Source organism: Bombina bombina, chromosome 7 (genome assembly GCF_027579735.1).
Source record: "Bombina bombina isolate aBomBom1 chromosome 7, aBomBom1.pri, whole genome shotgun sequence".
Taxonomy (NCBI): Eukaryota; Metazoa; Chordata; class Amphibia; order Anura; family Bombinatoridae; genus Bombina; species Bombina bombina.
The window spans coordinates 581,502-607,590 of record NC_069505.1 but is presented as its reverse complement, the minus strand read 5'-3'; the positions used below and the strand labels follow the sequence as shown (position 1 = coordinate 607,590).

Here is a 26,089-nt window from a genome sequence, read left to right as displayed (position 1 = left end):
CTAGCGAACGCACACCGCAATGCTGAAGCCCCGCAGGTAATCATCCCTGTCGAAAATGCTGGGAGGCCCAAGATACCCTATGCGGCATTTCGACCCTTCCTAGAGAGCGAGACAGGGATTGATGAATATTTGGCGGACTTCGAAAGGCAATGTGCCCTGCACCAGATTCCCAACAGAGAGTGGCCCACGATATTGTCTGGGAAACTATCCGGGCGAGCCCTGGAAGCCTTTCGTACTCTGGGTGCTGAGGAAGTGACACAGTATGAGCTAGTTAAGGAGACACTGTTGCGACGGTACGCTGTAACTCCGGACACGTATCGCCGACAGTTTCGGGGCACGGAAAAGAAGCCTAACGATACCCATATGGAATGGGCGCACCGAATGCGGAGAGCGGCAAATCACTGGCTGAGCGGAAGTAAAGCGGTGACTGGGGAGGAAATTTTACAATTGTTTCTCTTAGAACATTCTTATAATGGCATGGAACAGCAAGGGAAGGAATGGCTGCGAGACAGGCGGCCTTCTACCTTAGAAGAAGCAGCCAAATTGGCCGATGAACATTATGACTCCCGTCTTCACGAACCCATGAACTACCGAGCTCCAGCACGGGTCGAACCCAGAGAGGTTTACCGTGCACCCCCTCGTGCTGAATTCCGAGCCCCGGTGCCCACAGGGCCCGTCCGACACTCAGGACCACCCAATAACAGCTCTGAGCGTCCCAGACCGACTTGCCACCGATGCAAGCAACCAGGGCATTTCATGGCTAGCTGCCCCCTTAATACGCACCAGACACCCAGGAATTACAATTACCCCTCTGGGTCCTATCGTCCGGCCCGGGCCCTCTGTGTTAACCAAGAGGCCCCTATGGAGGGATATGTGGGGCCGCTTCACGAGGCAGACCCTGTATATGCTGCCTCAGATAACCGCCAGCACCATCGGCAGAGGGTATGGCTCGAGGGGCGATCTACCGAGGGATTGCGAGACACAGGGGCTACTATCACGCTGGTACAGAGTCATTTGGTGCCAGAGCACAAGCGATCCGGACAGACTGTGGCCGTTAGAGTGGCGGGGGGGGATGTGTACAAAATTCCAACAGCTAAAGTGCATCTTGATTGGGGAGCGGGAAAGGGGGCTGTGAACGTGGGCCTAATGGATAATTTACCTGCCGAAGTACTACTGGGCAACGATTTGGGCCCCATGACTTCTGCCTATGCTCCAGTATGCAACAACGAGGCGGACCCAGTGACTACACGGGCCCAAGCCCGGACGGAGCGAGAGCTCTCACCAGTGCGGGAGACACAGGTAAGACCTACCCCGACCTTGCCTGACAGGTTAGGCCCCATACCCTGGGACACCCCAGATGCCTTCGAGGCAGAGTCTAAGACTGACCCGACCTTACAAAAGTACCGGGAACGAGCAGAGACCGGAGGGGGCGGGGCAGATAACGAAACATTCTTATGGGAAAAAGGGAAACTATACCGCTGGACAGAGAAAAGGGGACAGCGTAGGCGACAGCTGGTAGTGCCCCACAAATACCGTCAAGAAATCCTCAAAATAGGCCACGACATCCCCTTAGCAGGCCACCTAGCCGTTACCCGTACCCTACACCGCATTACTCACACGTTCTTTTGGCCAGGGGTGCACGCTGACGTTAGAACTTACTGTAACACCTGCGATGTGTGTCAACGAGTAGGAAGGCGAGGCGATCACCCTAAAGCCCAGCTAGTAAATATGCCCATTGTAGAGGAACCCTTCAGCCGGGTTGCTATTGACCTAGTGGGACCACTGGCTACCCCTAGTCCCTCCGGTAAGCGATACATTCTTACCGTAGTGGACTACGCTACCAGGTACCCAGAGGCTGTCGCCCTATCCAACATACAAGCGGATACGGTAGCGAATGCACTAGTACAGGTGTTCTCCCGGGTAGGATTTCCAAAAGAAATCCTATCCGACCGAGGCACCCAATTTACGGCTGAATTGACCCAACAACTCTGGCAGGTTTGCAAAATTAAGTCCCTCCTAAGCTCCCCATACCACCCCCAGACGAACGGGCTGTGTGAGAGGTTCAATGGGACCCTCAAGCAAATGCTCAAGACGTTCACTCAGGAATACCGAGACTGGGAACGCTTCCTGCCGCACCTCCTATTTGCTTATCGGGAGGTGCCCCAGGAAACGACAGGGTTCTCTCCCTTCGAGTTGCTCTACGGAAGAAAGGTACGGGGACCCCTAAACCTGATCCGGGAGCACTGGGAGGGAGAGATGGAGGCTGACGGTGTCCCAATTGTGCCATACGTGCTGGAACTCAGGGACCGAATGGAGCAATTAGCCAAATCCGTGCGGGCTAATCTCCAGTTGGCCCAGAGAAGACAGAAAGTATGGTACGATCGGGGGGCCCGAAAGAGAATCTTCACCATAGGACAAAAGGTGTTAGTACTTAAGCCGGTGAAGACAGACAAATTGCAGGCGTCCTGGCAGGGTCCCTACCAGATCGTAGAGAAAAGGGGAGACACCACTTATGTGATAGCTAGCTGCCACGACAACAATCTTAGAAAGACATTCCATGTAAACATGCTCAAGGAATATTTTGAGCGACCAGAGAACGTGACGGCCGTATGTTGTTCCCCTCAGGAAGACCCCGACAGTTTACCCATTCCAGACCTATTAGAAAAGAGCCTCCCCACAGGTATAGTGGCGCAGGTTCAGATAGGGGACCGACTTAGCCCCACTGAAAGGGAGCAGCTCAACCAACTCCTCCAGTCCAAACACCTCACCTTCTCCCCGAAGCCAGGGTACACTACTTTAACCACCCACCAGGTAGATACTCCGGGACAAGCTCCCTTGCGCCAGGCTCCGTACCGAATCCCCGAAGCAGTTAGGACAGGAATGAAGAAGGAGATCGATGAGATGCTCCAGCTCAGGGTAATTGAGCCCTCCGATAGTCCCTGGGCCTCCCCAGTTGTCTTGGTGCCCAAGAAAGATGGGACCACCCGGTTCTGCGTAGACTATCGGAGGCTCAATGAAAATACCGTGACGGACGCTTACCCTATGCCCAGGGTAGACGAGCTACTCGATCGTATAGCCAGGGGAAATTACCTGACCACTATTGACCTCTGCAAAGGTTACTGGCAGATTCCCCTGGCCCCGGAGGCTATCCCCAAGTCGGCATTCGTCACCCCATTCGGCTTATATCAGTTTAGGGTAATGCCGTTTGGGATGAAGAATGCCCCAGCTACATTCCAGCGCTTGGTGGATAGGCTCCTGGATGGCTTCCAGAGTTTTGCTTGCGCCTACCTGGACGACATAGCGATCCACAGTGAGTCCTGGGAGGACCACTTAGCTCATGTGGGAATGGTTCTGGATCAGATCCGGGCTGCTGGCCTGACTCTGAAGCCAGAAAAATGCCACTTTGGGATGGCCGAGGTACAGTACCTGGGTCACCGGGTGGGGTGTGGAAAGCAGCGACCAGAGCCGGCCAAAATAGAAGCTGTCGCCAATTGGCCCACCCCCATCACTAAGACTCAGGTCCTAGCCTTCCTGGGCACGGCAGGGTACTATAGACGGTTCGTACCAGACTACAGCACACTTGCCAAACCCCTGACTGACTTGACCAAGAAGAACTTACCTCGACAGGTCCTGTGGTCTCCCCACTGTGAAACGGCTTTCCAGGCTCTCAAAAATGCTCTAATTAACGCTCCTGTCTTGGCGGCCCCAGCCCTTAACAAACGTTTTATCGTCCATACAGATGCTTCCATGTTCGGGCTGGGAGCCGTCCTCAGCCAAGTAAGCGAAGATGGAGGGGAGCATCCAGTTGCCTACATCAGCCGGAAGCTCCTGCCCCGCGAAGTCAGCTATGCAGCGGTCGAAAAGGAGTGTTTGGCTTTGGTGTGGGCATTAAAGAAATTGACTCCCTATTTATATGGTCAGGAGTTCACTCTGGTCACCGACCATAACCCGTTGGTGTGGCTGAACCGGGTCTCTGGAGATAACGGCAGGCTATTACGTTGGAGCTTATCGTTGCAAACCTTCAATTTCACCATTACTTACAGACCTGGGAAACAGAATGGCAACGCCGACGGGTTGTCCAGACAAACCGACCTCAGCCCCGCATAACCAGCGGTCTGGACAGCCTTAGTCTGCCCCGAAAAGGGGTCAGACCGTGTCTGCCAGAGTGTTCCACAGAAAGGGAGCAATGTTACAGAAGCATTAGTTATTTTGTTATGAAGAGCTTATTTCCCAGCAGCAATGCCTGAACCAGCAAGCCAGCGCCTAAGAAGGGCTCCAAGAAAACTGTAACAAGTTTCATTTCATAAAGAGTTAACTCTTTTTTTTCAGCTTTTAGAAACTATTGTCTAATCACCTCTGGAGCCAGACTGCTAATTGATAAGATGAACTTGTAAACTTGTTATCTTAAGTACTGTAATCCTATTGTGGCCTGTCAAAGGACAGTGCTCTCTATCTAAATGTGTGATGGGGGATTTTGTGCTTCCCCCCCTCTCCCCCTGGGAGTGCCCTGTGTGCATGTAACCTTAATAAAAAGCAGGCTGGGCATCCCAGTCCTGAGTTCTTGTTTGACCCTCAATCGCAGCGTTGACTCGTTTTTGTGGGCAGAAGGGTATCCTAGCTGTACTGCAGCTAAGGGAGATTATTCTATATTTGCGAGACTCATATAGAATACTATGGAAAGCAGCTTCTCCCCTCTTTAGCAATAGGGATCCAGGCTACTAAGCGGTCCATCTCTCAGCGAGACTAAGGGTAACCGTAACAAGACAAATCTGCATAATCCCCATTCCACTGTTTGAGCATGCATAGTTGCAGTGGTCTGAGGTGTATCCGTGCAAAAGGGACTATGTCCATTGCCGCTACCATTAGTCCGATTGTCTCCATGCACTGAGCTACAGACGGCCGAGGAATGGAATGAAAAGCTCGGCAAGTAGTTAAGAGTTTTAACTTTCTGACCTCCGTCAGAAATATTTTCATTTCTACCGAGTCTATTAGGGTTCCTAGGAATGGAACTCTTGTGAGGGGGGAGAGAGAACTCTTTTTGATGTTCACCTTCCACCCGTGAGACCTCAGAAAGGCCAATACAATTTCCGTGTGAGACTTGGCTCTTTGGAAAGTCGACGCCTGAATTAAGATGTCGTCTAGGTAAGGCGCCACTGCTATGCCCCGCGGTCTTAGAACCGCCAGAAGGGACCCTAGCACCTTTGTGAAAATTCTGGGAGCAGTGGCCAACCCGAAAGGAAGAGCCACAAACTGATAATGCTTGTCCAGAAAGGCGAACCTGAGAAACTGGTGATGATCTTTGTGGATAGGAATGTGCAGATACGCATCCTTTAGATCCACGGTAGTCATATATTGACCCTCCTGGATCATTGGTAAGATTGTCCGAATGGTCTCCATCTTGAATGATGGGACTCTGAGGAATATGTTTAGAATTTTGAGATCCAGGATTGGTCTGAAAGTTCCTTCTTTTTTGGGAACCACAAACAGGTTTGAGTAAAAAAATGGAAATATCCCAATAAAGGGATATAAAAGAGCGCTGATGTTTGAAAAAGAGAACAATAATAAAATGTAAAACCAAATAATACACTTAAAATATAGTAGATCAGATCTACCGTGTTAGTCCTATTTACTGTCCATAAGCTGGTAGTAAAATAAAGGAATATGGATATCCTCCTAATGGGAATGGTGTGTCAGGCTGCTCCTCTTGATCCCAGAGAGTGTGGAACAACTGTAGATAAAAGAAGGAGAGAGGGCGCCACAATAGCGTGATATCGTCTGGAATGCAGGTACAGATAAAAGTAAGTATTATGCTTACCAAATAGTATGGCACTGTGCTGTGACCAGTGCAAAAAAGCAGGCTAGCACTTATCAGTGGCTAGTACACTGTGGAAGCCAGGTTCCAAAGGCACTTGTCCTGGTTGCAACTCTGTGAATATCTCCTGTTGGCTGGACTTCAGGTGCTGCAAAGGTGTAATCTTTTATGTGTTGTGAAGTGATTTCTGAGATAATCTCTTTCAATTCAGGCCCGAAAAGGGTCTTTCCTTTGAAAGGGATGTTCAGTAGTTTGGATTTTGATGACACATCGGCCGACCAGGACTTTAGCCATAGCGCCCTGCGCGCCAGAATGGCGAAAACTGAATTCTTTGCCGTTAACTTAGCTAGTTGGAAAGCGGCATATGTGATAAAAGAATTAGCCAGCTTAAGAGCCTTAATTCTGTCCATAATGTCCTAATATGAGGTCTCCGTCTGGAGCGCATCTTCCAGCGCCTCGAATCAGAAAGCAGCTGCAGTAGTTACAGGAACAATGCACGCTATAGGTTGGAGAAGAAAACCTTGATGAACAAAAATTTTCTTAAGTAAACCCTTTTCATTTTTTATCCATAGGGTCTTTAAAAGCACAACTGTCCTCAATTGATGTGGTTGTGCGTTTAGCAAGTGAAGAAACAGCCCCCTCCACCTTAGGGACCGTCTGCCACGAGTCCCGCGTGGTGTCAGATATGGGGAACATTTTCTTAAAAACAGGAGGGGGAACAAACGGAATACCTGGTGTATCCCACTCCCTAGTTACTATATCCGCAATCCTCTTAGGGACCGGGAACACATCAGTGTAAACAGGAACTTCTAGGTACTTGTCCATTTTACACAATTTCTCTGGAACCACCAAAGGGTCACAGTCATCCAGAGTAACTAAGACCTCCCTGAGCAATAAGCGGAGGTGTTCTAGTTTAAATTTAAAAGCCAACGTATCTGAGTCTGTCTGAGGAGCAACCTTTCCTGAATCTGAAATTTCTCCCTCAGACAGCACATCCCTCGCCCCCATTTCAGAGCGTTGTGAGTGTATATTGGATACGGCTACTAAAGCGTCAGAATGCTCATAATCTGTTCTTAAAACAGAGCTATCACGCATTGCAGGTAACAAGGGCAGTTTAGATAAAAATACTGAGAGGGTATTATCCATAACTGCCGCCAAGTCTTGTAAGGTAAAAGAGTTAGACGCGCTGGAGGTGCTAGGCGTCGCTTGAGCCGGCGTAACTGGTTGTGACACTTGGGGAGAGGTTAACGGGCTAACCTCATGACCTTCTGTCTGAGAATCATCTTGGGCCACATTTTTAAGCGCAATAATATGTTCTTTAAAGTGTATAATCAGTACAAGTGGGACACATTTTGAGAGGGGGTTCCACCATGGCTTCTAAACACATTGAACAAGGATTTTCCTTGGTGTCAGACATGTTTAACAGACTAGTAGTAAGACAAACAGGCTTACAAATCACTTTAATCAAGTAAAAACAGACTTTGCAAAAAAACGTTACTGTGCCTTTAAGAGATAAAAAAAGGCACACAATTTTCCAAAACAGTGAAAAATGCAGCAAACTTTTTGAAATTTTCACAGTATGTACCTAAAGCATTGGTAAGATTGCACAACTAGCAATAAAAATGATTAACCCCTTAATGCCCAAACCGGATCAATAGTAAGCTAACAGACCGGTTAAAACAACTTCAGCACCTTGCCACAGCTCTGCTGTGGCCCTACCTTTCCTTAGGAGACAGATTTATGGGGAAAAAGCTTCTTATGGGTCCTCAAACTGTAGGAGGACCCTCCATGTGAAAACAGCCTGAAGATCTAGTCAGTCTAACTGCGCATCTGAGGCGTGAAATTAGGCCCCTCCCACCTTACTCCGGTGCTGTGAGGCCTAAAGAAACACTCCTAAGAGTTATAATATTAGCCATGTGGGTAACAACCCCTGAAAGCAACCCAAAGGAACCTTCAAAGTGTCTCAAAAAAACGATATTTATTAGTAAAAATCGTTTGCCATAAAAAAGTGTCAACTTGCCATAAAATAGTGTCAACCAGCATAAATTAGCCCTGTTATGTAAGCTTGTAATTCCATACTTAGTCTCTGAATAAAGCTTACCCTTCCCTCATGGGGATCTTATCAGTCCTTTTCTAGCATTATCACAGTCTTGTCTAGAAATAAATGACTGAACATACCTTATTGCAGCCTAACCTGCAAACCGTTCCCCCCAACTGAAGTTTTCTTGTACTCCTCAGTCCTGTGTGGGAACAGCAGTGGATTTTAGTTACAACATGCTAAAATCATCTTCCTCCCTGCAGAAATCTTTATCTCTTTTCTGCTGGAGAGTAAATAGTACACACCGGTACCATTTAAAATAACAAACTTTTGCTTGTAGAACAAAAACTACAAATCTAACACCACATTCACTTTACCCTTCCGAGAGGGACCCTATTGCTTAGAGCCGGCAAAGAGAATGACTGGGGGGTGGAGCTAGAGGGGGAGCTATATGGACAGCTCTGCTGTGTGCTCTCTTTGCCACTTCCTGTTAGGAAGGAGAATATCCCACAAGTAAAGGATGAATCTGTGGACTGGATACACCTTACAAGAGAAATAAAGTGTATATTTGGAATAGGAAGCAAAGAACTAACTATAGAAGGGAAAATGATCAAAAAAGATTTCCCCAAGGTAACAGAACAGGAAAAAGTAATAGGGGTGGTCGTGCAAACTTCAATAACTCCAAAAAGGTAACATTTAGTGAGAGTGAGGCTGAATCTTGTGAGGAAGATGGTAATTCCGGGGATTGTTCGACCTCTAGTGATGAGAGGGAAATGAGAGCAGCGCCCAATTTACCAGTGTCAGACCAATCTGTTAGACCCAAAGTCTTTGGTTATTCAGGCACAGTATCTAAGTATCAAGCTGTGCAGATATCTGCAGTAAGCAGTGCGAGTATGTCTATTGGGGATATAGAGAGGTCTGATATTGCACAGGTTTTTTCCAGGCCCCCAAAAGGACTCTAAGGGGGGGGAAAGGAAAAAGGAATTCTGAAGAAAGTAAATCTTCAACCTCGAAGGGGAAGATCGAAAACGAAATACAATTTAATACTGTCATTAACCTATCTAGCTACCTATTAAGTGATCTGGAAATCAGAGTACTGAGCTTTGGCTTGAACGTTGTGCCAACAGAATTTTTTTTATATTTTCCAGACACTTATGGATGTTAACAAGTTAATTAGAAATGTAACACTAAAAAAGCATTTCAATAAGATTGATGAGATAGAGGCTCCCAGTAATAGAGGGGCTCAGAGAACCGAGGTAACCAATTTTTTAACTTTCCAAGAGGTATGTGATGTGGAGACATTGGATGCACTGTTTATAGAGGGAACAGGTATGGTGGAAACCCCTGAATTAGTAACTGAAAATACAGTCCCCCATTTTAAGAGTGCATCCAAATTCTACCCTATACACTCCAAAGGGAGTATTTTGGAAAAGTTCAGAAAAGGGTCGAACAACAGTTTTAGCCTATTAAGAAAATGAGAAACCGCATGGTAACTTGAGTGCAAAGGAGAAATTCACACTGATTTGGTTATAAGAGCTGTGGATAAAGGAGGGGTCTTTTGTCATGATGGATAGATCATTTGTTATCAATGAAGCTATGCGACAACTAATGGACCCTACCCAATATGACATCCTCAAAATTAACCCGGCAAATAGATTCAAGGAGGAATGATATCAGCTAATTGATGATGGCAGAGAGAAGGGTTATTTAAATGAAAAAACTCTAAGCTTTCTTTATGTTGAGAAATCAGTTTCCCCGATTTTCAACTTTTTACCGAAAGTTCATAAGTCCCTTTCTGATGTAAAAGGCCAGCCAATTATTAGTGGCATAGGGTCTATGTTTGAATCCCTATCCCAGTGACTGGATGCCATTCTCCAGCCACTGGTTAAAGGATTGGCTAGCTATTTGGGGGATACAAAGCAGGCACTAATAGAACTTGAATCCATGTCCTGGCATGAGGACTACAATTGGTTAACAGTGGATGTAGTCGCTTTGTATTCCTCAATACCCCACGACAAGGTTTTAGAGGCAATGAGTTTCTTTCTAGAGAGGAGGACCAACTTTGATCAGAAATTTTGTCAATATATTCTTCAGGTAACTAATTTTTTTTTAAACCATAACTTCTTTACCTTTGAAGGTGCTCACTACCTCCAGAGATGTGGGACAGCTATGGGGGCGAATTTTGCCCCCTCCTATGCCAACCTGTTTATGGATTGGTGGGAGCTGTCCCACATCTTTGGACGAAGTGAGCATCTAAGAAAAATAATTATTTACTATAGAAGATATATTGATGATCTTCTGATCATCTGGAAAGATGGTAAAAATGACGCAGAGACATTTGTGAATACATTAAATCAGAACAAGGTTGGCATTCGGTTTACCTCTGAATTTGGGGGTGAAAAAATTAATTATCTAGACATTAAATTCCAGGGAACATTGGATGGTAAAATTGTTACCGAGGTATATAGAAAGCCAATTTCTGGCAACACCCTCCTCCATGCCCGCAGCTGTCATCCCTAAAGAGTCTTTAAGTCTGTCATGAAAGGACAATTTATTAGACTACGCAGGAATTGTACTAGGGATGAAGAGTTTGTAAAGCATGCAACAGACTTGGAGGAGAGGTTTTGCAGCAGAGGTTATAAGAGGAAAGAAGTGGAAGCACTCAAGAATCAGAACATAGTAGCCCCGACCCTACTTAAAGTGAAGGTAAAGTTACCTTGGCGCTGATCCACAATCCAGTTCTTTGTAAAAAATCAATAGGACTTTAATTCATTATTTTTTTTATTTTTTATTCTAAAGCCAGTAATCTCACTTAATTCTATTTATGCCGCTTTGCTAAATCAACCCGTTTTTTGTTGTTGTCTTTTTTATCTTTGGGTCACGTTTTTAGTTCAGCCAGTTGAAATTCTGGCCGTTAGGCGGCCGTGACCCTACGTCATCAGCCTACTTGAGGATATGTGCATGCGCTAAACTCTATCACAGTAAACGCGCATTCTTGTTTCACGCTGAAGACTGTTAAATTGCCGAGTGGCGTGATTAGGTTAGGGTAAGATTAATAAATGCACTCCTGTATTTCATATTCTTAAACTTAACCTTCACTTTAAGCCGACGTCAACTAAGGATTCATCTGGGCTCCGCTTTAAGGGCACCTACAGATGCAGTTATCCTCAATGCTTCATAAACACAGTCACAGGGGAAAGATTTAGACACCCTTGTCTTGTCTAAATTGCAGGGCAGTCTATGTTGTGTACTTCCTTACCCAATGTAGAAAACAATACATGGGGCTCACAAGTAGAGAGATAAGACAAATCATTTGTGAGCATCTTTCCAGTATAAATATAGGGAAATTAACTACACAATTGGTGCAGCATTTTAAAGAGACGCATAACAAAAACGCTAATACTCTTCGGTGGACCATCATTGAAGTTGTGAGGTGCAGGGAGAGGGGGGAGATAGGGACAAACGTTTGGCCAAAAGAGAGGTTATCTGGATACACAGGCTCAAGACCAGAGTACCTGACGGATTTAATTCTGAATATGATGTTATCAACTTCTGGGAATAATTGGTTAGAGCCTGTGTATTTCCCGGGAAGCTCTCTGTTTCCAAAAGGAATTGAAATACAAGTGAATACTTAAATATACCATTTTAGATTTGTCCTAATTTTGTCGTCGTCCCCCCTTTTCCCCTGGGCTTGTGGGCATATGGTCAGTACAACACACTGGGGCACCAGGTATAATATGAATATAGACAGGTACAATCATTTTTTGAGGTATAGACTCTTTTTTTTATTAAATTGTACCAGTTTGGTGTTAGCAAGCTATCCACACAATTTCTGAAGGCGTTTTATACATTATATATTAGGTTTTTTGCAAAAGTAATTTTGATAATCCTAGCTTAGAAAATAAGTCAGTTGATACTAATTTGAAAGGAATACGTCTAATAAACGAGCCATAGGATTTGTACATATTACTGGTAAATTTGTATATCTGCATATGCTGCTATGGGCCAAATGCCCTGTTTATGGTTTACAAACATGTACAGAGTCTCTTGAAATTGTATAAAGGTTACTATTCGGGTATTCTGTTGATTATGCTGAAAATAGAATTTTCCCAAATGTATTATAATGCATCACATTTAAACATATGTATTTGTGTTATATACAACGCTTAAAAAGCTGTATAAGATATGTTCATGATTAGGGGTGGAGACTAGGGGTTAATTCTGGGCTATTGTTTTTAGCCAATTATAGTACCTACAGGTGCTTAAAAGGTTAGCTTAGACCTTTTGACTGCAGCTACGATTACGGCTGAGTCTATTTTCCCCAGGACCGGTCGACTCAGGGTAAGAAAGCACTGTGGGTCTGTCCAAGAGACTGATTTGTTGTACAGTAAAAGCTGTTGTTTTTTTTATAAAACGCCAGTGAGTGCTTGCCTTTTGTGGAAACCTTTCTGTATGCGGAGTTCGTGGGCACCCTGGGAGCTGATATGTTAAGAGTATATATATATATATATATACATACATACATACACACACACACACACATAGAAATATATATATATACACACACAAACATATATATATATATATATATATATATATATACACACCAACAAGAAACATACAGGTAGCTCTCATTCTTATAATAGTTACAGTATTGGCAGCACACACACCTAGAAGCGTGACATAAGAAAATGAGTTACTGCACTTTATGTGAAGTCCCCTCGAAAGCATAAATTACCAGCAATAAATATTTATCTAAAACTGTGTCACAGATTACTAAGACATTTTTTGCACATGAATTAAAGAGACTTTGCACTTAACATTTAGTGTTTTGGACATGTAGTTGATATACAACGTGCAAATTTACACAGCTAATGGTTGTATCTCAGTAATGCACTTCAGAACGTTAAAGGGTCGGTACAGGACAGTGTATATAGACACTGCATATACAAATATACAATGCAAAGACAGTACCTGTAAAAGAAGGTCTAGAAAAGCTATAATGGTTTTATTTGTTTTCCTCTGTTGTTGCTGTACTGTCCTCACTATTTACAGCAGCATATATATTGTAAAATAGAGATACTTATATGCAGTGCCATTCTATTGTTTGCTACTCCTTTACATATAATCATATATTGTAAATGCAACTCATTGTCTTCTCATTACATTATATAAACAGTAATATCAAACAACGCATCACTTAATTATTAACAGCAGACTTCCTTAAATGAACATGATTCAGACAGCAAACAATTTAAAACGATTTTTTAATTTACTTCTATTATCTAATGTGCTTCATTCACTTCATTCTCTTGGAATCCTTGTTGGATGAGCAGCAAAGCACTACTGTGAGCTAGCTGAACACATGCAGTAAGCCAATGACAAGAGGTGTATAAGTGTAGACACCAATCAGAAACTATCTCACAGTAGTGTATTGCTGTTTCTGAGCCTATCTAGCTATGCTTTTTTTAAAAAGACTACAAAGAGACCAAAGCAAAATAGATAACAGAAGTGAATTGGAAAGTTGCTGAAAATTGCACAGAGTCTATCTGAATTATGAAAGTTTAATTGTGACATTACTGTCCCAGTAAAAATCCACAAGGTTGGTGCAATGTGGGCACGATCAATATATGGTTCTATAATAGAGCAACAGTATACAGGATAACTCCAGAAGCAAAGAGGATACTGTTTATTCCTATATTGGAACAATTCACTCCAATTCATTTGTCACAACATACTCAAAGAAAAAGGAAAACTACAGTGTAATAAAGAACTACTAAATGTAAAATACATAATAAATAAAACAATATTGGTAGCCTATAATCAGCTTGACAACAGAACACAACATATGTAATGGTTCCAGACACCCTTTGTCAAGTCAAGTGTAGTTTCAGCAGTTTCTCTTATGGAAGAAGTCAACTTAACTGGCAATGACCATAGCGCTGGACTTCATTTTTCTCAGATGTGAGTGAGCACTAATTTCTTTATTTCACCAAAAAAATATACTGAGGCTCTTTTATGGTACCCTGTGTTGGTTGTGCCCTCATTGTGTTAATGTTGTTGCTTTACTAGAAGTAATTTCCTATATAATACAAAAGTGCAAATTCAAGTGTGAAGTTTTTGATGTGTAACAAGATTTGTTTTTTGACTAAAACATTTTCCACATTTAAAACATGTGAAAGGTCGTTTACCCATGTGTAATTTTTTATGCGTAACAAGATTTGTTTTTTGACTGAACGTTTTCCCACATTCTGTGCATTCAAACGGCTTCTGTCCCGTGTGAAGTCTTTGATGTGTGATAAGATTTGTCTTTTGGTTGAAACGTTTTCCACAATCAGAACAAGCAAATGGTTTTTCACCTGTGTGTGTCCGCTGATGTATAACAAGCTGCGATTTCAGTCTAAAAGATTTGCCACAAACAGAACAAGAAAATGGCTTTTCTCCTGTGTGAATCCGTTGATGTATAAGTAATTGGGATTTATGGCTAAAACACTTTCCACAATCGGAACATGAAATTGGATTATATCCTGTGTGAGTACGTTGATGTATTGCAAGATATGCCTTATTATTAAAGCATTTCCCACATTTAGGGCACGCAAATGGTTTCATTCCAGAATGAATCATCTGATGAGTGACAAGATTTGTTTTCTGGGTGAAGCGTTTTCCACATTCAGAACAAGCAAATGGTTTTTCTCCTGTGTGAATCCGCTGATGTGTTACAAGATATGCTTTATTGTTAAAACACTTCCCACATTTAGAACATGCATAAGGTTTAATACCAGTGTGGATTATTTGGTGCTTTACAAGATTTGTCTTTTGGGTGAAACATTTACCACATTCAGGGCATATAAATGGTTTTTCACCAGTATGGATTCGTTGATGTATAACCAATTGTGACTTATGACTGAAAGACTTGCCACATTCAACACATGAAACAGTGTTGTCTCCAGTGTGAATTTTCTGATGTCTATCAAGATGTTCTTTTAATCTGAAACACTTTTGACATTCAGAACAAGCAAATGGTTTTTCTCCGCTGTGTATCTTAAAGTGTTTAATAAGTTGTGAGTTATCTGTAAACCACTTTCCACACTCAGAACATCCATATGGTTTTTTCCCAGAATGTAACCTTTGATGTGTAACAAGATTAGTTCTCTGTCGAAAGCATTTGCCGCATACAGAGCATGCAAATGGCTTCTCACCTGTATGAATTCTTTTATGTATAGCTAAGTATGCCTTATTATTAAAGCACTTTCCACACTGGGAGCACGCAAATGGTTTTAGTCCAGTGTGAATCATCTGATGTGTAACAAGATTTGTCTTCTGCGTAAAACCTTTTCCACATTCTGTACACACAAATGGCTTTACTTCTGAATGTCCCCTTTGATGAGTAACAAGATTTGTTTTCTGACTGAAGCCTTTTCCACATACTGTACATACAAATGGCCTCTCTCCAGTGTGAATCCGTTGATGTACGACAAGCTGGGACTTTAATCGGAAGGATTTTACACAGTACAAGCATACAAATGGTTTCTCTCCTGTGTGAATCCGTTGATGTATAATAAATTGTGATTTATGAGTAAAGCATTTACCACATTCAGCACATGCTATTGAGTTAGCTCGAGTATGTACACGCTGATGCATGACCAAGTAAGCCTTATTATTGAAACATTTCCCACATTTAGAACATGAAAAAGGTTTCAGTCCAGTGTGAATCATTTGATGTGTAACCAGATTGGTCTTTTGAGTGAAACATTTTCCACAATCAGAGCAGACATATGGTTTCATTTCTGTATGTAGTCGTCGATGTGTAACGAGATTTGTCTTTTGACTAAAACATTTCCCACATTCAGGGCACGTGAATGGTTTTTCTCCTGTGTGAATCCTCTGATGTATAACAAGCTGTGACTTAAGTCTGAAAGCTTTGCCACAATCAGAGCATATAAATGGTTTCTCACCTGTATGAATTCTCTGATGTATAATAAACTGTGACTTATGACAGAAACATTTCCCACATTCAGCACATATTATCTGGTTATCTCCTGAATGAATCCGCTGATGTGAAACAAGGTATGCCTTGTTATTAAAACATTTTCCACAAACTGAACATTCAAAAGGTTTCATTCCTGTATGACTCATTTGATGAGTAACAAGATTTGTTTTCTGGCTAAATCGCTTCCCACATTCAATGCATGCAAACGGTTTTTCACCTGTATGAGTCCGCTGATGTATAACTAATTGTGATTTCAGTCTGAAAGCTTTGCCACAATCAGAACATACAAACGGTTTCTCTCCTGTGTGAATCCGCTGATGTATAACAAATTGAGACTTATGGCTAAATCCTTTTCCACATTCAACGCAGGTAATTGGGATGTCTCCAGTGTGAATCATTTGATGAGTAACAAGATTGGGCTTCTGACTGAAACATTTTCCGCACTCAGAACACACAAATGGTTTCTCTCCTGTGTGAGTCCTCTGATGCACAACAAGCTGAGATTTTAATCTAAAGCATTTTCCACATACAAGACATAGAAATGGTTTCTCACCTGTGTGGATCCGTTGATGTATAATAAGCTGTGAATTATGGCAGAAACATTTTCCACAATCAGGACATACAAATGGTTTCTTTTCAATATGAATCCGTTGATGTATAAGAAGTTGTGACTCATGTCTGAAACATTTCCCACATTCAAAACATGCGATTGGGTTTTCTTTCACATGGATCTGCTGATGTATTGCAAGATATGCATTATTGCTAAAACATTTACCACAATCTGTACAATTAAATGTTCTTAATTCTGGATGAACTGTCTGATGTTTAAGCAGTTGTGAGTTATTTGTAAAGCATTTTCCACATTCTAAACATGGAAATGGTTTTTTTTCTATGTGAAGAAGCTGATGTCTATCTAGATGTGATTTCCGGCCAAAACATTTTTTACATTCAGGACATTCAAATGATCTTTCTCCAGAGTGAACCTTAAAATGTCTAGCAAGATGTGCATTATCTGCAAAACATTTACCGCATACAGAACACGCAAATGTTTTTTTTCTGGTATGAATCCTCAGATGTCTGTTTAAATGTGATTTCCGCTTGAAAGCTTTCCCACATTCTTGACATACAAATGAACGCTCCTCTATATAACTATTAAACGGTCTAACATGTGACTTGATATAACAACATTCAGATTGATGCTTAAATAGATCAGCATTACAAGAAAAACTTTTCTGACAATTGGGGCAATTATATTGTTTCTCCCTGTTTTGTGCAATGTGATCGGATGCATAAACTAACTGACTAATGAGCTTTTTAGTATGTTCACTAAAATTACACTCTGTTACTGTTAGGTTCTTGGGGATATTTTGGGCTTTGGGGTTCTCAATATGATACAGTTTAATACTTATAGCTTCTGTTCCTATGTTTTCCACATTCATGGGAAACAGCTCTTCAGTGAAATCACCATCAGTATAACATTTTTTGTTACCCATAATTCTTACACACTTTTTTAAACTCATGTACGGTGTACTTCTTCTGTTGCATTTTACTTTTTCATATGTTTGAGTAACGCTGATATCTTCAAGCTTGCAATTCTGGAAACTAAGTGGAATATGACAAATTTCTGGAAAAGTGTTGTCCATGGCTCCATCTGTAAAATATAAAAGTACTTGAGTTGCACTTGAGATACATCTTTTAAAAAGTACAATTTGCATAAAAACGCGTTAGCTACATATTAAAATAGACTGAACTGTCAAATGATAGGGAATATATTTTTTTCTGACAAAAAGGACATTTCCATGTTTTTTGTCTCTTTTACACAGAAGCATTCACCAACATAGAAAGTTTAACATGGACTTTATCATACCCCCATGTCTAGTATAAAAAAATATTTTCTCATCTGTTTTAGCTTCATATGTTCAAGAGCTATCTAAAACAAATTATATATTCTCAAAAAAGGTGTATTAGGGAATGAAAGAATTATATACAATTATAAATTAGTGTAAAATGTTACATTTTACCAACAAAATCCCCAAACAATAAGGAAGGAAATTTTATATAGATCTGCAACTGTATATTTATGTTTGTTCTTCTAAAACTTTATTTCAAATGAACACCCCCCAATTAAAAAGAATGCTTCATGCTCTCCATACAGAGTTTGTAGATCCGTTTCAGATTCCTTAATTATTTATGCACAAGAAGAAGATATTTAGGGGCCGATTTATCAATGTCTGGCTGACATCGCTGAATGCTGACAGCATAAGCTGTCGGCATTTACCATTGCACAAGCAGTTATGGTGAACTGCTTGTGTAATGCCACCCCCTACAGATTCGTGGCCAATTGGCCGCTAGCAGGGGGTGTCAATCAACCCGATCGTACACGATTGGGCGAATTGCAGACCGCAGCCTCAGAGGAGGCGTATGAGTTAAGAGGCAGCGTTTTTAAGACCGCTGCTTCTTAACTCCTGTTTCCGGGAAGCCTGAAGGTTAGCACGGAAACAGGTGCATTGGGGACGATTTGGGCAATGATAAATCGACCCCTTAGTGTTAATTGAGTCATCTATAGCCAAATCCTCCAAACCCCTGGGTAATTGGCCCTATGAATTTAAACCACTCCTTGGTTTTGAACCAATATTTATATACTGGCACAAGAAATATTATTATTCCTTTGATCTTTACTACTTGTTTATGGGTCATAAAAAACTGATATCTTGCTTCTCATATGGAAACTTGTTAACTCTGAAAAACACTTTGGTAATGGTAAATAAAATATGGCACATTAAAAGATTATGTTTTCTAAAACACTTGTAGCTAAGATTAATGCAAAGAAAGAGGTTAGGCATTCAAGCCCCAAATATTAATATCACTGAGGAGTAGGATTCTTGAATATCTATGTTACGGTTACCCTTAGTCTCGCTGAGAGATGGACCGCTTAGTAGCCTGGATCCCTATTGCTAAAGAGGGGAGAAGCTGCTTTCCATAGTATTCTATATGAGTCTCGCAAATATAGAATAATCTCCCTTAGCTGCAGTACAGCTAGGATACCCTTCTGCCCACAAAAACGAGTCAACGCTGCGATTGAGGGTCAAACAAGAACTCAGGACTGGGATGCCCAGCCTGCTTTTTATTAAGGTTACATGCACACAGGGCACTCCCAGGGGGAGAGGGGGGGAAGCACAAAATCCCCCATCACACATTTAGATAGAGAGCACTGTCCTTTGACAGGCCACAATAGGATTACAGTACTTAAGATAACAAGTTTACAAGTTCATCTTATCAATTAGCAGTCTGGCTCCAGAGGTGATTAGACAATGGGATTGGTTATCACTAAACTTAGAGCTGAGGCCAGCAAACGTGTATTTAGGCAATAGTTTCTAAAAGCTGAAAAAAAAGTTAACTCTTTATGAAATGATACTTGTTACAGTTTTCTTGGAGCCCTTCTTAGGCGCTGGCTTGCTGGTTCAGGCATTGCTGCTGGGAAATAAGCTCTTCACAACAAAATAACTAATGCTTCTGTAACAGTGCTCCCTTTCTGTGGAACACTCTGGCAGACACGGTCTGACCCCTTTTCGGGGCAGACTAAGGCTGTCCAGACCGCTGGTTATGCGGGGCTGAGGTCGGTTTGTCTGGACAACCCGTCGGCGTTGCCATTCTGTTTCCCAGGTCTGTAAGTAATGGTGAAATTGAAGGGTTGCAACGATAAGCTCCAACGTAATAGCCTGCCGTTATCTCCAGAGACCCGGTTCAGCCACACCAACGGGTTATGGTCGGTGACCAGAGTGAACTCCTGACCATATAAATAGGGAGTCAATTTCTTTAATGCCCACACCAAAGCCAAACACTCCTTTTCGACCGCTGCATAGCTGACTTTGCGGGGCAGGAGCTTCCGGCTGATGTAGGCAACTGGATGCTCCCCTCCATCTTCGCCTACTTGGCTGAGGACGGCTCCCAGTCCGAACATGGAAGCATCTGTATGGACGATAAAACGTTTGTTAAGGGCTGGGGCCGCCAAGACAGGAGCGTTAATTAGAGCATTTTTGAGAGCCTGGAAAGCCGTTTCACAGTGGGGAGACCACAGGACCTGTCGAGGTAAGTTCTTCTTGGTCAAGTCAGTCAGGGGTTTGGCAAGTGTGCTGTAGTCTGGTACGAACCGTCTATAGTACCCTGCCGTGCCCAGGAAGGCTAGGACCTGAGTCTTAGTGATGGGGGTGGGCCAATTGGCGACAGCTTCTATTTTGGCCGGCTCTGGTCGCTGCTTTCCACACCCCACCCGGTGACCCAGGTACTGTACCTCGGCCATCCCAAAGTGGCATTTTTCTGGCTTCAGAGTCAGGCCAGCAGCCCGGATCTGATCCAGAACCATTCCGACATGAGCTAAGTGGTCCTCCCAGGACTCACTGTGGATCGCTATGTCGTCCAGGTAGGCGCAAGCAAAACTCTGGAAGCCATCCAGGAGCCTATCCACCAAGCGCTGGAATGTAGCTGGGGCATTCTTCATCCCAAACGGCATTACCCTAAACTGATATAAGCCGAATGGGGTGACGAATGCCGACTTGGGGATAGCCTCCGGGGCCAGGGGAATCTGCCAGTAACCTTTGCAGAGGTCAATAGTGGTCAGGTAATTTCCCCTGGCTATACGATCGAGTAGCTCGTCTACCCTGGGCATAGGGTAAGCGTCCGTCACGGTATTTTCATTGAGCCTCCGATAGTCTACGCAGAACCGGGTGGTCCCATCTTTCTTGGGCACCAAGACAACTGGGGAGGCCCAGGGACTATCGGAGGGCTCAATTACCCTGAGCTGGAGCATCTCATCGATCTCCTTCTTCATTCCTGTCCTAACTGCTTCGGGGATTCGGTACGGAGCCTGGCGCAAGGGAGCTTGTCCCGGAGTATCTACCTGGTGGGTGGTTAAAGTAGTGTACCCTGGCTTCAGGGAGAAGGTGAGGTGTTTGGACTGGAGGAGTTGGTTGAGCTGCTCCCTTTCAGTGGGGCTAAGTCGGTCCCCTATCTGAACCTGCGCCACTATACCTGTGGGGAGACTCTTTTCTAATAGGTCTGGAATGGGTAAACTGTCGGGGTCTTCCTGAGGGGAACAACATACGGCCGTCACGTTCTCTGGTCGCTCAAAATATTCCTTGAGCATGTTTACATGGAATGTCTTTCTAAGATTGTTGTCATGGCAGCTAGCTATCACATAAGTGGTGTCTCCCCTTTTCTCTACGATCTGGTAGGGACCCTGCCAGGACGCCTGCAATTTGTCTTCACCGGCTTAAGTACTAACACCTTTTGTCCTATGGTGAAGATTCTCTTTCGGGCCCCCCAATCGTACCATACTTTCTGTCTTCTCTGGGCCAACTGGAGATTAGCCCACACGGATTTGGCTAATTGCTCCATTCGGTCCCTGAGTTCCAGCACGTATGGCACAATGGGGACACCGTCAGCCTCCATCTCTCCCTCCCAGTGCTCCCGGATCAGGTTTAGGGGTCCCCGTACCTTTCTTCCGTAGAGCAACTTGAAGGGAGAGAACCCTGTCGTTTCCTGGGGCACCTCCCGATAAGCAAATAGGAGGTGCGGCAGGAAGCGTTCCCAGTCTCGGTATTCCTGAGTGAACGTCTTGAGCATTTGCTTGAGGGTCCCATTGAACCTCTCACACAGCCCGTTCGTCTGGGGGTGGTATGGGGAGCTCAGGAGGGACTTAATTTTGCAAACCTGCCAGAGTTGTTGGGTCAATTCAGCCGTAAATTGGGTGCCTCGGTCGGATAGGATTTCTTTTGGAAATCCTACCCGGGAGAACACCTGTACTAGTGCATTCGCTACCGTATCCGCTTGTATGTTGGATAGGGCGACAGCCTCTGGGTACCTGGTAGCGTAGTCCACTACGGTAAGAATGTAGCGCTTACTGGAGGGACTAGGGTTAGCCAGTGGTCCCACTAGGTCAATAGCAACCCGGCTGAAGGGTTCCTCTACAATGGGCATATTTACTAGATGGGCTTTAGGGTGATCGCCTCGCCTTCCTACTCGTTGACACACATCGCAGGTGTTACAGTAAGTTCTAACGTCAGCGTGCACCCCTGGCCAAAAGAACGTGTGAGTAATGCGGTGTAGGGTAAGGGTTACGGCTAGGTGGCCTGCTAAGGGGATGTCGTGGCCTATTTTGAGGATTTCTTGACGGTATTTGTGGGGCACTACCAGCTGTCGCCTACGCTGTCCCCTTTTCTCTGTCCAGCGGTATAGTTTCCCTTTTTCCCATAAGAATGTTTCGTTATCTGCCCCGCCCCCTCCGGTCTCTGCTCGTTCCCGGTACTTTTGTAAGGTCGGGTCAGTCTTAGACTCTGCCTCGAAAGCATCTGGGGTGTCCCAGGGTATGGGGCCTAACCTGTCAGGCAAGGTCGGGGGAGGTCTTACCTGTGTCTCCCGCACTGGTGAGAGCTCTCGCTCCGTCCGGGCTTGGGCCCGTGTAGTCACTGGGTCCGCCTCGTTGTTGCATACTGGAGCATAGGCAGAAGTCATGGGGCCCAAATCGTTGCCCAGTAGTACTTCGGCAGGTAAATTATCCATTAGGCCCACGTTCACAGCCCCCTTTCCCGCTCCCCAATCAAGATGCACTTTAGCTGTTGGAATTTTGTACACATCCCCCCCCGCCACTCTAATGGCCACAGTCTGTCCGGATCGCTTGTGCTCTGGCACCAAATGACTCTGTACCAGCGTGATAGTAGCCCCTGTGTCTCGCAATCCCTCGGTAGATCGCCCCTCGAGCCATACCCTCTGCCGATGGTGCTGGCGGTTATCTGAGGCAGCATATACAGGGTCTGCCTCGTGAAGCGGCCCCACATATCCCTCCATAGGGGCCTCTTGGTTAACACAGAGGGCCCGGGCCGGACAATAGGACCCAGAGGGGTAATTGTAATTCCTGGGTGTCTGGTGCGTATTAAGGGGGCAGCTAGCCATGAAATGCCCTGGTTGCTTGCATCGGTGGCAAGTCGGTCTGGGATGCTCAGAGCTGTTATTGGGTGGTCCTGAGTGTCGGACGGCCCTGTGGGCACCGGGGCTCGGAATTCAGCACGAGGGGGTGTACGGTAAACCTCTCTGGGTTCGACCCGTGCTGGAGCTCGGGAGTCATAATGTTCATCGGCCAATTTGGCTGCTTCTTCTAAGGTAGAAGGCCGCCTGTCTCGCAGCCATTCCTTCCCTTGCTGTTCCATGCCATTATAAAAATGTTCTAAGAGAAACAATTGTAAAATTTCCTCCCCAGTCACCGCTTTACTTCCGTTCAGCCAGTGATTTGCCGCTCTCCGCATTCAGTGCGCCCATTCCATATGGGTATTGTTAGGCTTCTTTTCCGTGCCCCGAAACTGTCGGCGATACGTGTCCGGAGTTACAGCGTACCGTCGCAACAGTGTCTCCTTAACTAGCTCATACTGTGTCACTTCCTCAGCACCCAGAGTACGAAAGGCTTCCAGGGCTCGCCCGGATAGTTTCCCAGACAATATCGTGGGCCACTCTCTGTTGGGAATCTGGTGCAGGGCACATTGCCTTTCGAAGTCCGCCAAATATTCATCAATCCCTGTCTCGCTCTCTAGGAAGGGTCGAAATGCCGCATAGGGTATCTTGGGCCTCCCAGCATTTTCGACAGGGATGATTACCTGCGGGGCTTCAGCATTGCGGTGTGCGTTCACTAGGTTGAGTTCGTGGGCTCGAGTCTCTCGTATATCCTCGTCCGCCTCCGCCATCAACTGCTGTACCAATTCCATGGAGGGGTTCGGCCCGTATAATGAGAGCCTTTCCCGAACAATCCTGGTTTTTTCGTCACTAATCGTGGTCGGTGTTTCCGCCATTGTGAAGCTCTGATCCAGTTCGGTCAATTCTGCGATCAGCTCTCTCCTCGGCCAGTTGCTGGCGTACCCCCCTCTGCTTTCAAGTAAATCCTTTAGGGTTGTACGCTTCAATTTTTCGTAAGCGCTCTCCATCCGTTCTGTACCTCTCCTAGGAAATCCAGGAAAATCCCGCTGCTGCCGCCAAATGTTACGGTTACCCTTAGTCTCGCTGAGAGATGGACCGCTTAGTAGCCTGGATCCCTATTGCTAAAGAGGGGAGAAGCTGCTTTCCATAGTATTCTATATGAGTCTCGCAAATATAGAATAATCTCCCTTAGCTGCAGTACAGCTAGGATACCCTTCTGCCCACAAAAACGAGTCAACGCTGCGATTGAGGGTCAAACAAGAACTCAGGACTGGGATGCCCAGCCTGCTTTTTATTAAGGTTACATGCACACAGGGCACTCCCAGGGGGAGAGGGGGGGAAGCACAAAATCCCCCATCACACATTTAGATAGAGAGCACTGTCCTTTGACAGGCCACAATAGGATTACAGTACTTAAAATAACAAGTTTACAAGTTCATCTTATCAATTAGCAGTCTGGCTCCAGAGGTGATTAGACAATGGGATTGGTTATCACTAAACTTAGAGCTGAGGCCAGCAAACGTGTATTTAGGCAATAGTTTCTAAAAGCTGAAAAAAAAGTTAACTCTTTATGAAATGATACTTGTTACAGTTTTCTTGGAGCCCTTCTTAGGCGCTGGCTTGCTGGTTCAGGCATTGCTGCTGGGAAATAAGCTCTTCACAACAAAATAACTAATGCTTCTGTAACAATCTACAATTATAGTTATAGTATAGTACTCTTAGAAGTCCTATGAGAAGAAAATTGGGCAGCTTTTAATTGATAGAACACAATGCCTATTGGGTCATCTGCCAAACTAGGTTAGGTTTATTAAATTTAAGGGAAGTATGGAGTGGTCTAACACCACTAATGAATATTTTATCAAGGCTGTGATGCCATAGAGCTTAAGAGATGGGTAAGCAGTATGAATAGTTAATGCCTGCAACCCTTCAGTTTATTTTGATTGATTGATACTCCAGACAGTCAGAAAGTTTTGTCTAAGTTGACGCATACTTAGACAACGTATTGGAGAGAGTATGCAAACATGCAGCACTCTTCTTAAAGCAGGATATGGTAACGTTTCTACATAGGAAACTTGTATATGATGTTGCAGAGGAGCCTTAAATTTGGCACTAGAAGGCTTTTGATTAAATGAATCAGATACAACAAATTCTAAAGAATCAGAATAAAGACCGGAAAACTGCTTCATCTGTAGACTGCATTCATCAAGGACTACTTAAGTCTGTAACATTTCTATAAAATTATGATGAAGCCCAAGATGGAACAACCACAAATTAAAAACTGAAAGCCTTCCACTGTAGATCAGAAGAACCTGAATAAAATAATAATATAAGAGCATTAAGGTGGGCAACCACCAGGTGAAATGTAGACATAAACAACTTATTTTCAGTGAGAGGGGGAATGGCAGATTATAAAGTCTCTAAAAAACGTTGTTGTTTTTTTAAAAAGAACTTTCACAGAAAAACAGAATTTATGCTTACCTGATAAATTACTTTCTCTTGTGGTGTATCCAGTCCACGGATTCATCCTTTACTTGTGGGATATTCTCCTTCCCAACAGGAAGTGGCAAAGAGAGCACACAGCAGAGCTGTCCATATAGCTCCCCCCCCTAGCTCCACCCCCCAGTCATTCGACCGGAGGTTAGGAAGAAAAAGGAGAAACCATAGGGTGCAGTGGTGACTGTAGTTTAAACAAAAAGATCTACCTGACTTAATAGCCAGGGCGGGCCGTGGACTGGATACACCACAAGAGAAAGTCATTTATCAGGTAAGCATAAATTCTGTTTTCTCTTGTAAGTTGTATCCAGTCCACGGATTCATCCTTTACTTGTGGGATACCAATACCAAAGCTTTAGGACACGGATGAAGGGAGGGAACAAGACAGGTACCTTAAATGGAAGGCACCACTGCTTGTAAAACCTTTCTCCCAAAAATAGCCTCCAAAGAAGCAAAAGTATCGAATTTGGAAAAGGTATGCAGCGAAGACCAAGTCACTGCCTTACAAATCTGTTCAACAGAAGCCTCATTTTTAAAACCCCATGTGGAAGCCACTGCTCTGGTAGAATGAGCAGTAATTTTTTCAAGAGGTTGCTGGCCAGCAGTCTCATAGGCCAGACGGATGATGCTTTTCAGCCAAAAGGAAAGAGAGGTAGCAGTCGCCTTCTAACCTCTCCTTTTACCAGAATAGATGACAAACAATGAAGTTGTTTGTCTGAAATCCTTAGTTGCTTGTAAATTGAACTTTAAAGCACGAACCACATCAAGATTGTGTAACAGACGTTCCTTCTTTGAA

The 26,089-nt window shown here is 44.0% G+C and overlaps 1 protein-coding gene across 1 annotated transcript in view; it reads right to left on the bottom strand.

The window, feature by feature from the left end:
* Positions 1-12,837: 12,837 nt before the first annotated feature.
* LOC128665748 (zinc finger protein 585A-like) overlaps positions 12,838-26,089 on the bottom strand; it is a 202,444-nt gene continuing 189,192 nt past the window's right edge. Inside the window, exon 6 of the mRNA XM_053719936.1 lies at positions 12,838-17,491. Coding sequence (XP_053575911.1) covers positions 13,956-17,491 — 3,536 coding nt within the window. The 3' untranslated portion in view covers positions 12,838-13,955. The remainder of the gene's footprint in view (positions 17,492-26,089) is intronic.